Below are 15383 nucleotides of genomic sequence, written 5' to 3'. Positions count from 1 at the left end.
TTGGGACTTAGGTAGTGTTGTCACATCACCTTACTCATCGATACAGGCTTGGCTGCTGTCCGTCGCGGTCGCAGATGTCTTTTGCAGTGTCACTGATCCAGCAAGTGTTGTTCTCTAATGTACTCTAGCTTGTCCCGTTGAAGACCGTTCATTACTGTACCTGTGACACAGAGAAGCAGACTTGGCAAAGGGACAGGAATCAATAGACAATGCTGTTTCTGAACAAGCAACGTTTTTATTTCAACAGCAGCAACAGGCAAATCAAATCGGTTTAGAGAAAAACATCAAGCCTGGTACAGATTCTGGTCCTATCTTCACTAGTTTTCTGGGATCAATTATTTCAAGGTCCTTCCAATGTATTTCCTTGCTTTCTAGAGCACCTGGAGATGGGGTATCTTTCCCCTTTCCACACACGATGGAAAAGAAGGGAAGCATGGAATGGGATTTCAGGCATTGATTTGATTACATTTTCATCCGTAATTTGGCAGTCTGGCTTTTGACCACACTTACCCCTGCAGATAGCCGGAGCAGGGCAGGCAGGGCCCTCTCTATCTGAATGCAATTCGGCCTGAGTGAAATTGCGTCTCACACTCTCCACAGATCCATGACGAGAAATTCCGTAGGTGGATTAGTCCCGCCTTGGCCTAGCGATATTTACATTAGGGCTGGATTTCACAGCGTTTTAAAGGTGACCACCTCATCGCAGCTCAAGGTTGTGGGATGCACAGGCCAATCAACAAGGAGAGCACAGACCCTGACTGCCAGTGTGGTCTCATATCTCAAAATGTGATGGAAGGAGTCGCAGGCTGTGTGTGTGTGTGTGTGTGTGTGTGTGTGTGTGTGTGTGTGTGTGTGTGTGTGTGTGTGTGTGTGTGTGTGTGTGTGTGTGTGTGTGTGTGTGTGTGTGTGTGTGTGTGTGCGTGCATTACTGGCATTACTGGTGCATTAGCTCAGTATTTCTCAACCTTTTCATACCATAGGCATTGTAGAATACAGGTGTAGGATCTTAATTCGACCAGTTTCTCACAGCAGGAAAGTAATCCTGCAGCAACAGGCAATGTGAATTATTGTATGGATTATCATGAATGGACATTTTTGTAAGGGTTGATAAATTGTTTGTTAGGGCATATCAAATCTGAATTTTAAAGTGAATATTACAAACTTTAGAAGCCTTTTTAAACTAAGAATACACTACAAGTATGCATTTCCTGCAACAAGAGGGTGATCAAATGAAGATTGTACATCTTTTTATATCATATATATACTCATCACAACTCTTTCTCTGTCTTTCCAGAGGACCAGATCCCTCATGGGTTCCCCACCATAGACATGGGTCCCCAGCTGAAGGTGGTGGAGAAGACCAGGACAGCCACCATGCTGTGTGCTGCCAGTGGCAACCCTGACCCAGAGATCTCCTGGTTCAAAGACTTCCTCCCTGTAGATATTAACAGCAGCAACGGGCGAATAAAACAGCTCCGCTCAGGTACTGAGTCTCTGCACGGTCAACACATACTGTGCTAAAAAATTGCAGTACAAATTCTGCTGTTCTGCCACGCGTGCAATGATGTCCGAGGGGAATAAACAGTGGTCGTTGTTTGTAGGAACGTATTTGTTGTTGTAATATCACAAACGGACGTGGCAGTTTCACCGCTAAGGATTCCAGCATTAAAGATGTCAATAAGTGTTTTCTATTACATTTGACTGAATGAAGCTCCGTAATTACCTCAGCGGCTCCTCAGAGGGATACTGCTGTGTTCTGTGCCTATGGTGCCTACAACAATAGGTGCAGGCAGTCATTTATCTTAACATTATAACCAACTAGCAGGCTCACAACAACTCAGAAAGGTGGCCTGGTTCCATGCACCAATGACAACTGCTCAGAGCAAACCATTTGTCCATCCTCTATCACCTTATTTAGTAAAAGGAGCCACAACAATGCTGTCCAGCTGTGCACAGCATACCTGCAGTGATTGGCCTATTCCCTTTTCTACAGTCACTTTTGAGGGAAAACATTTCAGGGCCAACAGTTATTCCAACAGTACCTTTAGCCAATAATGTGGCTGCCAAGCTGTGAACTTGCATATCAATGTGCCATAGGCCTCCCTACAGGCAGAACAGTTTATGAAAATGTTGGAGTCTAGGTCCCTGCTCCCTAAACCCTTAGCCCCAGTGCAACCTCCAAAAGCGTTCCAGCTAGGCTTCAACTCTTGAACCCCTGGCAGAATAGAATATAATGTAGAAACTAGAGGCTTCCCCTCTGAACAGAGACACAGAGAAAGGAAAGGCTGAGAGACAGGCTATAGGATATCTCTGGTGTGTGTTGCAAATGACACCCTATTCCTTATAGTGCATTATAGGGCTCTGGTCAAAAGTAGTACACTATAAAGGAAATAGGATGCAATTTGGGACCCAATCTATATGTAGCTTTGAAGCCTGTGGAAGCTGGAGGATTTCCCCAGGCAGGCCTCAGTTGCAGGGCCTCCGGTGAAGGACAGATCCTCCCACCATGCATTATTAATATGACAGCACTGCAATTTGGTTCAATTTGGTTCATAGCGCTGGCTTGCCTTTCTCCTCACACATAGCCTGACACCCAGATGGCACCCGATTCCTTTTATACTGCACTAATTTTGACCAGAGCCCTTTGCTCCACTATATAGGGATAGGGTGCTATTTGGGAAACATCCATAGTCCCACTGCAGTCAAACACAGATGGGCATATATATTTTGTCTGTTCGTTTTTTTAAGTGCTACCGTTGGTTAATTGTCTGTCAGAGGAACCCAGTAAAATACAGCTGCACTAGTGCCATGCCATCAACTTGACATTCAAGCAATTTATTTGTTCCAATACAATTCATTATGCGCTAGTGAGATTACATTTGCTCATAAATTAGTATCCCTATTACAGGACCTTTATCCATCAAGGAATGCTAATAGCTCCATATTTCAATTTGAGACCTTTGCACTGCTGGCAAATGAAAGACAGTCTGTGTCCTTTGTATGGAATGGAGCTCAATCCCCCCTCTACTGAGGCTGTGTCCTTAATGGAGCTCAGAGCTCTATCCCCTGTCTACCAACGCTGAGTCCTTAATGGAGCTCAGAGCTCTATCCCCCATCTACTAAGGCTGAGTCCTTAATGAAGCTCAGAGCTCTATCTCCCCTCTACTAAGGCTGAGTCCTAAATGGAGCTCAGAGCTCTATCCTCCCTCTACTAAGGCTGAGTCCTTAATGGAGCTCAGAACTCTATCCCCCCTCTACTAAGGCTGAGTCCTAAATGGAGCTCAGAGCTCTATCTCCCCTCTACTAAGGCTGAGTCCTAAATGGAGCTCAGAGCTCTATCTCCCCAACTACTAAGGCTGAGTCCTAAATGGAGCTCAGAGCTCTATCCCCCCTCTACTAAGGCTGAGTCCTAAATGTAGCTCAGAGCTCTATCCCCCCTCTACTAAGGCTGAGTCCTAAATGGAGCTCAGAGCTCTATCTCCCCTCTACTAAGGCTGAGTCCTAAATGGAGCTCAGAGCTCTATCCCCCCTCTACAAAGGCTGAGTCCTAAATGGAGCTCAGAGCTCTATCTCCCCTCTACTAAGGCTGAGCCCTAAATGGAGCTCAGAGCTCTATCTCCCCTCTACTAAGGCTGAGTCCTAAATGGAGCTCAGAGCTCTATCTCCCCTCTACTAAGGCTGATTCCTAAATGGAGCTCAGAGCTCTATCTCCCCTCTACTAAGGCTGAGTCCTAAATGGAGCTCAGAGCTCTATCCCCCCTCTACTAAGGCTGAGTCCTAAATGTAGCTCAGAGCTCTATCTCCCCTCTACTAAGGCTGAGTCCTAAATGTAGCTCAGAGCTCTATCTCCCCTCTACTAAGGCTGAGTCCTCAATGGAGCTCATAACTCTATCCCCATCTACTAAGGCTGAGTCCTTTATGGAGCTCAGAGCTCTATCTCCCCTCTACTAAGGCTGAGTCCTAAATGGAGCTCAGAGCTCTATCTCCCCTCTACTAAGGCTGAGTCCTAAATGGAGCTCAGAGCTCTATCTCCCCTCTACTAAGGCTGAGTCCTAAATGGAGCTCAGAGCTCTATCACCCCTCTACTAAGGCTGAGTCCTAAATGTAGCTCAGAGCTCTATCCCCCCAACTACTAAGGCTGAGTCCTAAATGTAGCTCAGAGCTCTATCCCCCCTCTACTAAGGCTGAGTCCTAAATGTAGCTCAGAGCTCTATCCCCCCTCTACTAAGGCTGAGTCCTAAATGGAGCTCAGAGCTCTATCTCCCCTCTACTAAGGCTGAGTCCTAAATGGAGCTCAGAGCTCTATCTCCCCTCTACTAAGGCTGAGTCCTAAATGGAGCTCTGAGCTCCATCTCCCCTCTACTAAGGCTGAGTCCTAAATGGAGCTCAGAGCTCCATCTCCCCTCTACTAAGGCTGAGTCCTAAATGGAGCTCAGAGTTCTATCTCCCCTCTATTAACCTCTCTGGGATATGGGGGACACTAACGTCCCACTTGGCCAAAAGCCAGTAAAAATGCAGAGCGCCAAATTCAAATAAATTACTATAAAAATCTAACTTTCATGAAATCAAACATGCAATACACCAAATTAAAGCTACACTCGTTGTGAATCCAGCCAACATGTCAGTTTTCAAATAGGCTTTTTGGCGAAAGCAAACAATGCTATTATCTGAGTATAGCACCATAGTAAACAAAGAGAGAGAAGCATATTTCAACCCTGCAGGCGCGACAGAAAACGCAGAAATAAAAATATAATTCATGACTTACCTTTGACGAGCTTCTGTTGTTGGCACTCCAATATGTCCCATAAACATCACAAATGGTCCTTTTGTTCGATTAATTCCGTTGATATATATCCAAAATGTCCATTTATTTGGCGCATTTTGATCCAGAAAAACACTGGTTCCAACTTGTGCAACGTGACTACAAAATATCTCAAAAGTTACCTGTAAACTTAGCCAAAACATTTCAAACTACTTTTGGAATACAACTTTAGGTATTTTTTAACGTAAATAATCGATAAAATTGAAGACGGGATGATCTGTGTTCAATACAGGAGGAAAACAAACTGTAGCTAGCTTTCTGGTCACGCACCTCTACCTAACAGTACACTTCAAGTTATCCTCGTTCTGGATGGCCGTACTTCTTCATTACACAAAGGAAAAAGCCTCAACCAATTTCTAAAGACTTTTGACATCCAGTGGAAGCGGTAGGAACTGCAAGAAGGTCCCTTAGAAATCTGGAAAACCCATTGAAAGGAGAGTGACCTAAAAAAAAAAATTATCTGAATGGTTTGTCCTCAGGGTTTCGCCTGCTAAATAAGTTATGTTATACTCACAGACATGGTTCAAACAATTTTAGAAACTTCAGAGTGTTTTCTATCCAAATCTACTAATAATATGCATATCTTATCTTCTGGGGATGAGTAAATGGCAGTTGAATTTGGGTATGCTTTTCATCCAAACGTGAAAATGCTGCCCTCTATCCTAGAGAAGTTAAACATTTATAAAATATAAAATATTTCAGTTGTGTAAATTTCATTTGTTTAATTTGATGACTTTATTATTTCATTCAAGTCATCATCTCATCTCTATACGGTCTGACAAAATCACTATTTTAGTAGTTCTTCAAAGTAAATAAGGCATACTTTTATGAATACTGAATACCAACTATCAATCACTTAGCTCATGCATTTTCAGGCAGCGATATATCAGGAAGCAACTGCTCTCTATCCCTCTTGATTGCACATTCTTCTCTCTCTGTGACTGCCCCACATTAATCTAACATAGCAGGCATAAAAAAGGAACACACAGACCGGACAAGTAGGCGCGCAAAGTTAATTACCACAATTTCTGCGCTAATCTTTGCCAAATAATGGCCTGTTGGAGACTCCAACTCCCTACTACACAATTCGGGCTTGATCTGATTTATCTCTAGAGAAACTACGCAATATGAGCATTGAGCTCAAAGAAAAAAAATTGAACGAAATGGAATTCGAAGTTGAACCAGACAATTAATTGTTTAGAAACAAAAAATATCAGACATTTTGCTTAATCACTCAGCACTACCCTATTCCCTATATAGTGCACTACTTTTTTCCCGGGCCCATATGCCTCTGGTCAAAAGTAGTCTCTAGAGACTATGTTGGGAATGGAGTGCTATTTGGGAACACATGTCATTGTCTCCCGGTAATTATCGATAGGCTTGTCCAACTAGTCAGTTTGGCACCAGACAACAATACAGGCCAAACAATAAGCAAACAGACCCTCCTGCTCTGCTGGCCTAAGGATCTGATAGGGAGGAAGGAGAGGGGTGGGAGAGGAGAAGTAGTGTCTCTAGACCTGGCTGAACCTCTTTCATTTTCTGGTAAATACTCCTGGAGTAGCAGGCCATGGCTCTGTATGTGGAGCAGTCACTCAAACTCTCCTGGGTCCTCCTGACTCACCAGTGGTTGTGTCCCAAATGGCACCCTGTTCCCATTATAGTGCACTACTTTTGACCGAAGCCCTATGGTCTCTGGTCAAAAGTAGCGCACTCTAGAGGGAACAGAGTGCCATCTGGGACACAACCCAGGTGATTGGTGATTCTCTCCACTGAAGCCTGTTATAGCAGTAACATAATTAGCTGAGTTTAATATGCCACCCTTTAATTATTATGAATATGTATATGGTTAATGACGACATGATAAAATGTGTTAAATATATACAGTAGTATTATGTCCTTGCGAAGGCAGAGCATGGACTGCTTAAATCCAAGGTAACATCCTATTGCTGTGCATTAATCCCAATGTATTTCTCCAACATATAGGAAAATGAATACCTGTCTACTTTATCCAGGACAATGCGAAAACATAATAAAGCTCTATTATTTTTCACAATTTGCCTAGAATATTCTGCTCTGAAATCGGCCATGGACAAAGCCTGTGATATCCATACGGAACTAAAACCAACCTTAGCTCAGTACATGGAGGCTGTATGTCTGTCCTGGCAGGTCTCAGCGTAGACCCAGTCATCTTTAAGCTGCTGATGACCTCATCAACATGGGACACACAGCTTTTAGGGGTCTTTCCGTCCTCTCAACCTCTCCTCCACCTGTATGCTCCTGTTTAATGTGTGGATAGTGGTTTTGAGTCATTATCCAGATCATGTGTATCTGTATAGTAACCAAACCGACCCCTCCAACATTTGTCGCATATGACTAGATATGCCCAAATGACCCCGTACTAACAACTACAGGAATATGAATCACTGAATGCAACCAATTATGTGTAAGGCAAGATATGCAGCTAGTTAGGTGGTGGTGCACAACATATAATAACTGATAAACATGTATTTTACATGGGCCATTCGATACACATAGTTAAACATGTATTGTAACTGAAATAACTAGTTCAGACATATTAGAATTAATTGGTATGCTAATAAGCAGCAATATCATAAGTTAGCCTACTGTATTCAGGGCACATGTTTCTTAGTATTGCATCAGATGCTGTATGTAACCTGTGTTTCTGTTAGCCTCATTACAACCGGAAGTTGAACACCCCAGATCAGTTAGATTGTCTAGACGTAGTCTCTAGAGATGATCAGAATGCTTAAGGTACCAGTCAGAAACAGACCCATTGAGGGCCAGACCATTCAGGACTGATGGTGATGACCAGGTGTTAACACAAACAAGCAGGTGGAGAGAATAAGTAGCTTTGTGATCATAGCAGACTGACAGCTCAGTAGCACAAATAGCCAGGTGTATAGCACAAACAACCATGGGAAGGAAACAAATAACCCGACAAACACAACATTAAGAGTCAGGATTATAGCACACCTACATCTAAAACACATAGCCTCCAGGTGTGTTGTATAAACAGGCAAGTTCAGAGAAAAAGTAGTCACATGTATTAAGATAATAGGCATTCGGAACAATAGCTCTGTATGAAATAGGTGTTGGTTACAGAAAACCTACTTAGTCAGTTGCCACTCTGGTACACTCACACCACATAACAGAACACATAACAGAACACATAACATAATACATAACATAATACATAACATAATACATAACAGAACACATAACATAATACATAACAGAACACATAACATAACACATAACATAACACATAACAAAACACATAACATAATACATAACAGAACACATAACAGAACACATAACATAATACATAACATAATACATAACAGAACACATAACATAATACATAACAGAACACATAACATAATACATAACAGAACACATAACAGAACACATAACACAACACATACCATAATACGTAACATAAAACATAACATAATACATAACAGAACACATAACATAATACATAACAGAACACATAACATAATACATAACATAATACATAAGAGAACACATAACATAATACATAACATAATACATAACAGAACACATACCATAATATATAACATAATAAATAACAGAACACATAACAGAACACATAACAGAACACATAACAGAACACATAACATAATACATAACAGAATACATAACAGAACATATACCATAATATATAACATAATACATAACACATAACAGAACACATAACAGAACACATACCAGAACACATAACATAATACATAACATAATACATAAGAGAACACATAACATAATACATAACATAATACATAACAGAACACATACCATAATATATAACATAATACATAACATAACACATAACAGAACACATAACAGAACACATAACAGAACACATAACATAATACATAACAGAATACATAACAGAACACATAACATAATACATAACGTAATACATAACAGAACACATAACATAATACATAACATAATACATAACAGAATACATAACAGAATACATAACATAATACATAACAGAATACATAACAGAATACATAACAGAATACATAACAGAATACATAACAGAATACATAACATAATACATAACAGAACACATAACAGAACACATAACAGAACACATAACATAATACATAACATAATACATAACAGAATACATAACATAATACATAACAGAACACATAACATAACACATAACATAATACATAACAGAATACATAACAGAACACATAACAGAACACATAACATAATACATAACAGAATACATAACAGAATACATAACAGAATACATAACAGAACACATAACATAATACATAACATAATACATAACATAATACATAACGTAATACATAACAGAACACATAACATAATACATAACATAATACATAACATAATACATAACAGAATACATAACAGAATACATAACATAATACATAACAGAATACATAACAGAATACATAACAGAATACATAACAGAATACATAACAGAATACATAACATAATACATAACAGAACACATAACAGAACACATAACAGAACACATAACAGAACACATAACATAATACATAACATAATACATAACAGAATACATAACATAATACATAACAGAACACATAACATAACACATAACATAATACATAACAGAATACATAACAGAACACATAACAGAACACATAACATAATACATAACAGAATACATAACAGAATACATAACAGAATACATAACAGAATACATAACAGAATACATAACATAATACATAACAGAACACATAACATAATACATAACAGAACACATAACATAATACATAACAGTGTGTTATATCCAGAAATTAAAAACGTGATTTTATTATTATTTTTTCTAACATGTTGAGGGAGAAATAACTACTGGAACGCAATAATCAGGCTCTTCTTCACTCTGCTGTTTCTTCTCTTCTTCCTCTCTTTCTTTCTATCTTTTTCTCTCTCTCTCTGTCTCTCACTGTCTGTCTCTCTCTCTCTGTCTCTCTCTGTCTCTCTCTGTCTCTCTCTCTCTCTCTCTCTCTCTCTCTCTCTTTCTTTCTGTCTCTCATCTTTGTACTAATGCTTCTCTCTAATCTTATTTGCATTCAAATGACCTCACCAGGTGGTACACCAATCAGAGGTAAGAATGCTGGGTACAGAAAAAATGTCCAATCATGTCATCCTTCCTGTCCTCCTCCTCGTTCTCCTCCTCCTTTTCCTCCTCCATTCACCTCACAATGTCCCCATCTCCAGTTCTCTGTCCTTCTCGCTCTCTCGGGCTGGACTCCTTCTCTGATTCAGCACATGACCCTTTCTAAGTCTGTCTGGTCTATAGCACCTCTAAAAAACACAAACATCAAAGAAAGAATATTCTAAATCCTTACTAGACATCACATTCAAATTAAGCCCGTCTTATTATTCACCTAAGAAAATTGTTAACGTTGTAGAAAGAAAATGAGGGACCTGCTTAAAGTGTAGATTTCCAAAACATATGATTCATATTTTGAATGGCAGCTCTATCCCATGTTTAGGTGGTGATCTCTTGGCCACTCTTTCAGGTGTTATATTCCTAGACTCCCCGCGATGAGGCTGAAATGACTGTATTTGCATACCCAGCGTATGGTGGGATTGACACCTAATGTGATTAGTAGTCAGTGAAGTGTTGTAGAGGTGATCAATGCTGACCCCTGTCTGAGCACTGTCCTGAGAGGCTGTAGTCAGAGACAGGGTGAACGAATAGGTAGTAGACTGCATCATTAAAGGTTCAACTTCCCTGTAAGCCCTCCAAGGGCAGAGTGAGAGTGGAGTTCAAACCTCTTTGTTGTGGGGCTCCTAGAATCTTCATGGCTGCATCTCAAATGGCACCATATTCCTACATAGTGCCCTATTCACAAGTCACAATAGTGCACTATATAAGAAATAGGGTTCCATCTCTTTGACTGAGAAGTCATCATATACCTCTCGCAGCTTGATTAGCTTATTTTATACAAGGTAGAATAAAATAAGCTGCTCGATAAGCTGCTCAGGCAACTTGATTAGCTTTTTTTATGGCGACAGGTAGCCTTGCGGTTAAGAGCATTGGCTACCTGCCAGAGCCCTATGGGCCCTTGTCAAAAGTAGTGCACTACATGTATATAGGGAATAGGGTGTTAGAAGTGTCTAGAAGTTAAGCCGCCGGAAGGGAGAATGATAAGACCTTGGAAAGAGAACTGTACATGGAACAGGTCTCTCATTATCATTCTAACACAATTGCATTGTGATAGGGAAAGGAAATATCTTGGCGGGAAGAAAGGCTTACCTGTGTTGGGCTCAGTGTGTGTGTGTGTGTGTGTGTGTGTGTGTGTGTGTGTGTGTGTGTGTGTGTGTGTGTGTGTGTGTGTGTGTGTGTGTGTGTGTGTGTGTGTGTGTGTGTGTGTGTGTGTGTGTGTGTGTGTGTGTGTGTGTGTGTGTGTGTGAGCGTGCATGTGTGCGTGCATGCGTGTGTGCGTGCGTACGTGTGTGTGTGTGTGTGTGTGTGCCTGCGTGTGTACAAGTGGGAGTGTAGATGAGTTTGTCTACGTGACATGTGTAGCATCAGTATACACATCTCAGCCAGAATCTCCTTGGTGACTGACATAAAACATGGCGGCTGCTGGATGAAGATATATCTGGGCGCCCCTCCATCTCACCTAACTCCAGATCCACATGGATGTCACCACACCACTCTTTTTATTTCTATTTCTGAACTTGTCTGACGAAACTCATCCCATATGATGCATTTCAGGATTAACTTCTGAAATATATTCTCCCATTTCTTTTCTATCAATGTTCTGTCAGCCCATCACTGATGGCAATCTGCATGATGTGTGTCACATCATGGTCAACAGCATCACTCTACCTAACCGCCAGACACAGAGTCATATTGTCTGTCTAAACCAATCAACAATCTACTGTATATGAATAACTGTTTGTTATGTAAATAAAAATACACTGGGATGTATGCTTTGGTAAATGGTGAGAGAAAATGATCAACCGTTGTGATCACTCTGAGTGAGCAGGAATCAGGTAAGTTGTGTTGCTGATCAAGGCTTCATTTGTCTTCCGTTCTGGACAGGGGCCAAAGAGGACTATAGTAGAAATAAAGGAGCCTTTCACCTTCTAGTCTGTTTTGACTCATTTGTTTCCTCACCGTTTTAGAAATGGTTCCCGTCCTCACTGTCACCAACAGTAGTTCAGGTGATAACACCTAATCAGTGGTGAACAAAGCAGAATTGATTAGTGATTTGTGACTAGTTCATCTGTGAGGCTGAAGGCTGAAGCTTTGACAGAGTGATGAGGAGAGAGTTAAAGAACAGCAGAACTCTTAGTGATTCCCATCTCTCTGTACTGACATTGTCGTCACTCACAGAATGGCGTAGGCCCGTATTTGACTTTAGTGTTAGAAAGTGAGAAGATAAATATGTTTTCTGTTTATGAGACACCAGGTGTACAATTCCTAACCTTTAAACTACTGTACACCTTTGAATTCTTTGCTTTGCTTTTATCCTCTGTCCAGACTTACTGTAACGTCAGGATGACCTGCAGTTCCTGTTCATAACCACATATGGGTATTTCATGGAAAATACTACTGCATCATTCCTGCAGAATATAGGTCCCTTATAGGAAGCCTCATGTCCTCTGTGCTTTGGTCTCAATGTTGACAAAATATCTGTCTGTTGGATGGGCTTGTGGTCAAAACGTTGGTTGTTTTGATATACAATATACTGTACATGTATGACAAGTCGGCTCGGTTATTTCTGTTTTTGTTCAGGCAAAACAGGTGTGTGTGCGGATGGGTGAGTTTGAATTCATGTATATGTCTGAACACACATATCATCAGTATGGGTGTTTGCGTCCCAAATGGCACCCTGTTCCCTACATAGTGCACTACTTTTGACCAAGGCCCATAAGGCTCTGGTCAAAAGTAGTGCACTGTGTAGGGAGTAGGGTGCCATTTGAGACGTATACGTTGTATCCCGTTCTATCCGTCTGAGTGGACTCTGAGCCTTGACAGTCTGTCCTCTCTCTTCAGGAGCTCTCCAGATAGAGAACAGTGAAGAGTCCGACCAGGGCAAGTACGAGTGTGTGGCGGTCAACAGCGCCGGGACCCGCTACTCGGCTCCGGCTAATCTCTACGTGAGAGGTAAGTACCCTGCCTGGGTGAGCAGGTCTCTGCTAACAGTGGGCATCATCCACCCACCTATGTCTGTTCTATTCTATCACTTCCCACAGTGCTCGCTGGTCAAGTGGTAAAGGCTAGTGTAAGCTAACCCACTCCACAGCTACACAACAGTTGAGTGGGGTTAGTTTACACTCAGGGCCGGATTACCAAACGGGCATGCAGGGCTAGGGTCGGGGGCCCCCCAGATAGCATATGACAGCACAATGTGAAGAGTATAAAATGGCCTGTTTCTCTTTCATGGCAAATTGTGTTGAAATGCAGGAGGTTAGCTGGGGGGGGGGGGGGGGGGGGCTAGTCCGGTCCTGCTTACTCTAGCTGGTCAACTTACCCATTCTTCTCCACAGCGAGTCCCGTTTAACTATACAAATTCTCCACATGGATCTATTCAAATCACTACCTGACTGGCTGGAAACTGACAAGTCAACCTACTACTTCTTCACTGGAATAATAGAGCATCTGACCAGTCAACTGGTCTGTTAACCAGTCAACTGGTCTGTTAACCAGTCAACTGGTCTGTTAACCAGTCAACTGGTCTGTTAAACAGTCAACTAGTCACTAAACCAGTCAACCAACCAGTGAACCAGCAAACCATTCAGTGAAAGTCTCAGCCTAACCTGTTGATGCCTGTTGTGTGTGTTCTTGCTCTATAAATGTGTTGTCTGTTCTCTGTGGGGGGGGGGGTTATTTTTTATTTGTTTTTCATTCTCTTTTCTCCTGGGAGATTGCATACTTTTAATAACTGTCTCCTGTTATTAGTGTATTTGACCCCATTCACCTCACAGGAGTTGAAGCAGGATGTTTTGATTCTTAAGAGGTGAATGGGAGGTCAGATGTGGTTTCACCACATTGTCTTGGGTTGCATCCCAAATGCCACCATATTCCCTATACAGTGGACTACTTTTGACTAGTGTTCATAGGGCTCTGGTCAAAAGCAGTGCTCTATATAGGTAATAGGGTGCCATTTGGGACGCAAGCTTGGTGAAGTGGAGGGAGTTATTATAGGCTGGTGGTACATGTGCAGTCTTGAAGGAATACAAACAGGGTCAATAGACACCTGGATGGTTACTGTTATCCTGAGAGGAGGAAATTTCCAGATCAACAAGATATTCATTCTATGGCTGCGTCTCAAATGGAACCCTATTCCCTAAATTGTGCACTGCCCTTCTGTGTTCTTCTAGTACAAAGTGAACAGGGCTGATCAAATCAAACTGAACCTCCATGGTATTTTAGAGAGGAAGTTTTGGCAGCAAATAATTCAATTAGCCACTATTCCACCATCCAATATCAGCTTCTCATGCTTCCATGCTTCAACTCTAGTTGATTCCATATGACCTCACTTTCACATGTTTTTGACACTCCTATAGGTTTTCAACAGTGCTCATTGCAAACACTTTGAAAAAACGTCCTTAAGGACAAATAATGAAGTTATTCACACCTTATGTTACTGAGACCATTCTGATATATCAATATTGGTTGTAGATTACCATTTATCCATTTCCATACCATAAATATTTCGTCATATGTCTTAATTAGTGTCTTAATCAAGTCTTAATTCATGGCATCACATAAATTACTTTGTTCTTCAAATTAAATGTTAACTAGCTTCCAGTAGGATAATATGTTTTCCTTGCAGAGTTATAATTCTTAAGTCAATGTTATAATGTTCCCTCCATCTAACTTCTTCAGATAACTTCACTACCAAAAACGTGTAATTACTCTGACACATCTATACCACAGCAGAAAAGCAGCAGTCCTACCCTGCATTGCAGCAGATGCCTTCTGGGTAAATTGTCCCCTGATTGACCTCCGACATACAGACAGGAAACATCCTATGGATGTGGAAACCTGACATGTGTCCCATTCGCTTGAATGTTTGCTGCATTGTGGAACAGTTTGTAATGAACAACACATTTCCCCAAAACGTCCTTGTAAGTTCTTGAACAGACTTTGAGGTACGTTTTCTCCCGTTTGGTCGGTGTGGTGAGGTGTGTCTTGTAGCAATGAGTTACGTGTTTAAAGGGCAGTGGCCAGGCTGACAACATTCCCCAACCCACAACCCAATCACTCCCCGTTTTTAAACTGGCCGTTCAGTACCTTTTCCGTACAATTGAGTGTTCCAGAACGTGAAATCGTACTGTACACAGCCCTGGAAACCTCCTCATTCAGCCCGGCTCGTGAATTCCTGCAGATTATACAGGTTGAAGTTTATTTTCACGACTCTTGTCCTGGAGGCAGAACTGATCGATTTCCCTTTAAATAGGCCAGCTGCAAAGTCAGAATTGTATTTATTGTAAAAATTCATGAAAAATTTGCTTTTTGGTCTTAATTTAAGGTTAC

The 15383-nt window shown here is 41.2% G+C and overlaps 1 protein-coding gene across 5 annotated transcripts in view; it reads left to right on the top strand.

The window, feature by feature from the left end:
* The first annotated feature begins 1139 nt into the window (after positions 1-1139).
* LOC129845914 (receptor-type tyrosine-protein phosphatase F-like) overlaps positions 1140-15383 on the top strand; it is a 93514-nt gene continuing 79270 nt past the window's right edge. The window contains exons 1-3 of one of the 5 annotated variants that reach the window (XM_055913852.1): positions 1140-1483; positions 9969-9986; positions 12897-13007. In XM_055913852.1, coding sequence (XP_055769827.1) covers positions 1330-1483; positions 9969-9986; positions 12897-13007 — 283 coding nt within the window. In that variant the 5' untranslated portion in view covers positions 1140-1329. The remainder of the gene's footprint in view (positions 1484-9968; positions 9987-12896; positions 13008-15383) is intronic. The other 4 variants (XM_055913855.1, XM_055913853.1, XM_055913856.1 and 1 more) reach the window with 4 other exon arrangements.

This window comes from Salvelinus fontinalis, unplaced genomic scaffold (assembly GCF_029448725.1).
Source record: "Salvelinus fontinalis isolate EN_2023a unplaced genomic scaffold, ASM2944872v1 scaffold_0402, whole genome shotgun sequence".
Taxonomy (NCBI): Eukaryota; Metazoa; Chordata; class Actinopteri; order Salmoniformes; family Salmonidae; genus Salvelinus; species Salvelinus fontinalis.
This window is presented reverse-complemented; position numbering and strand designations above follow the sequence as displayed.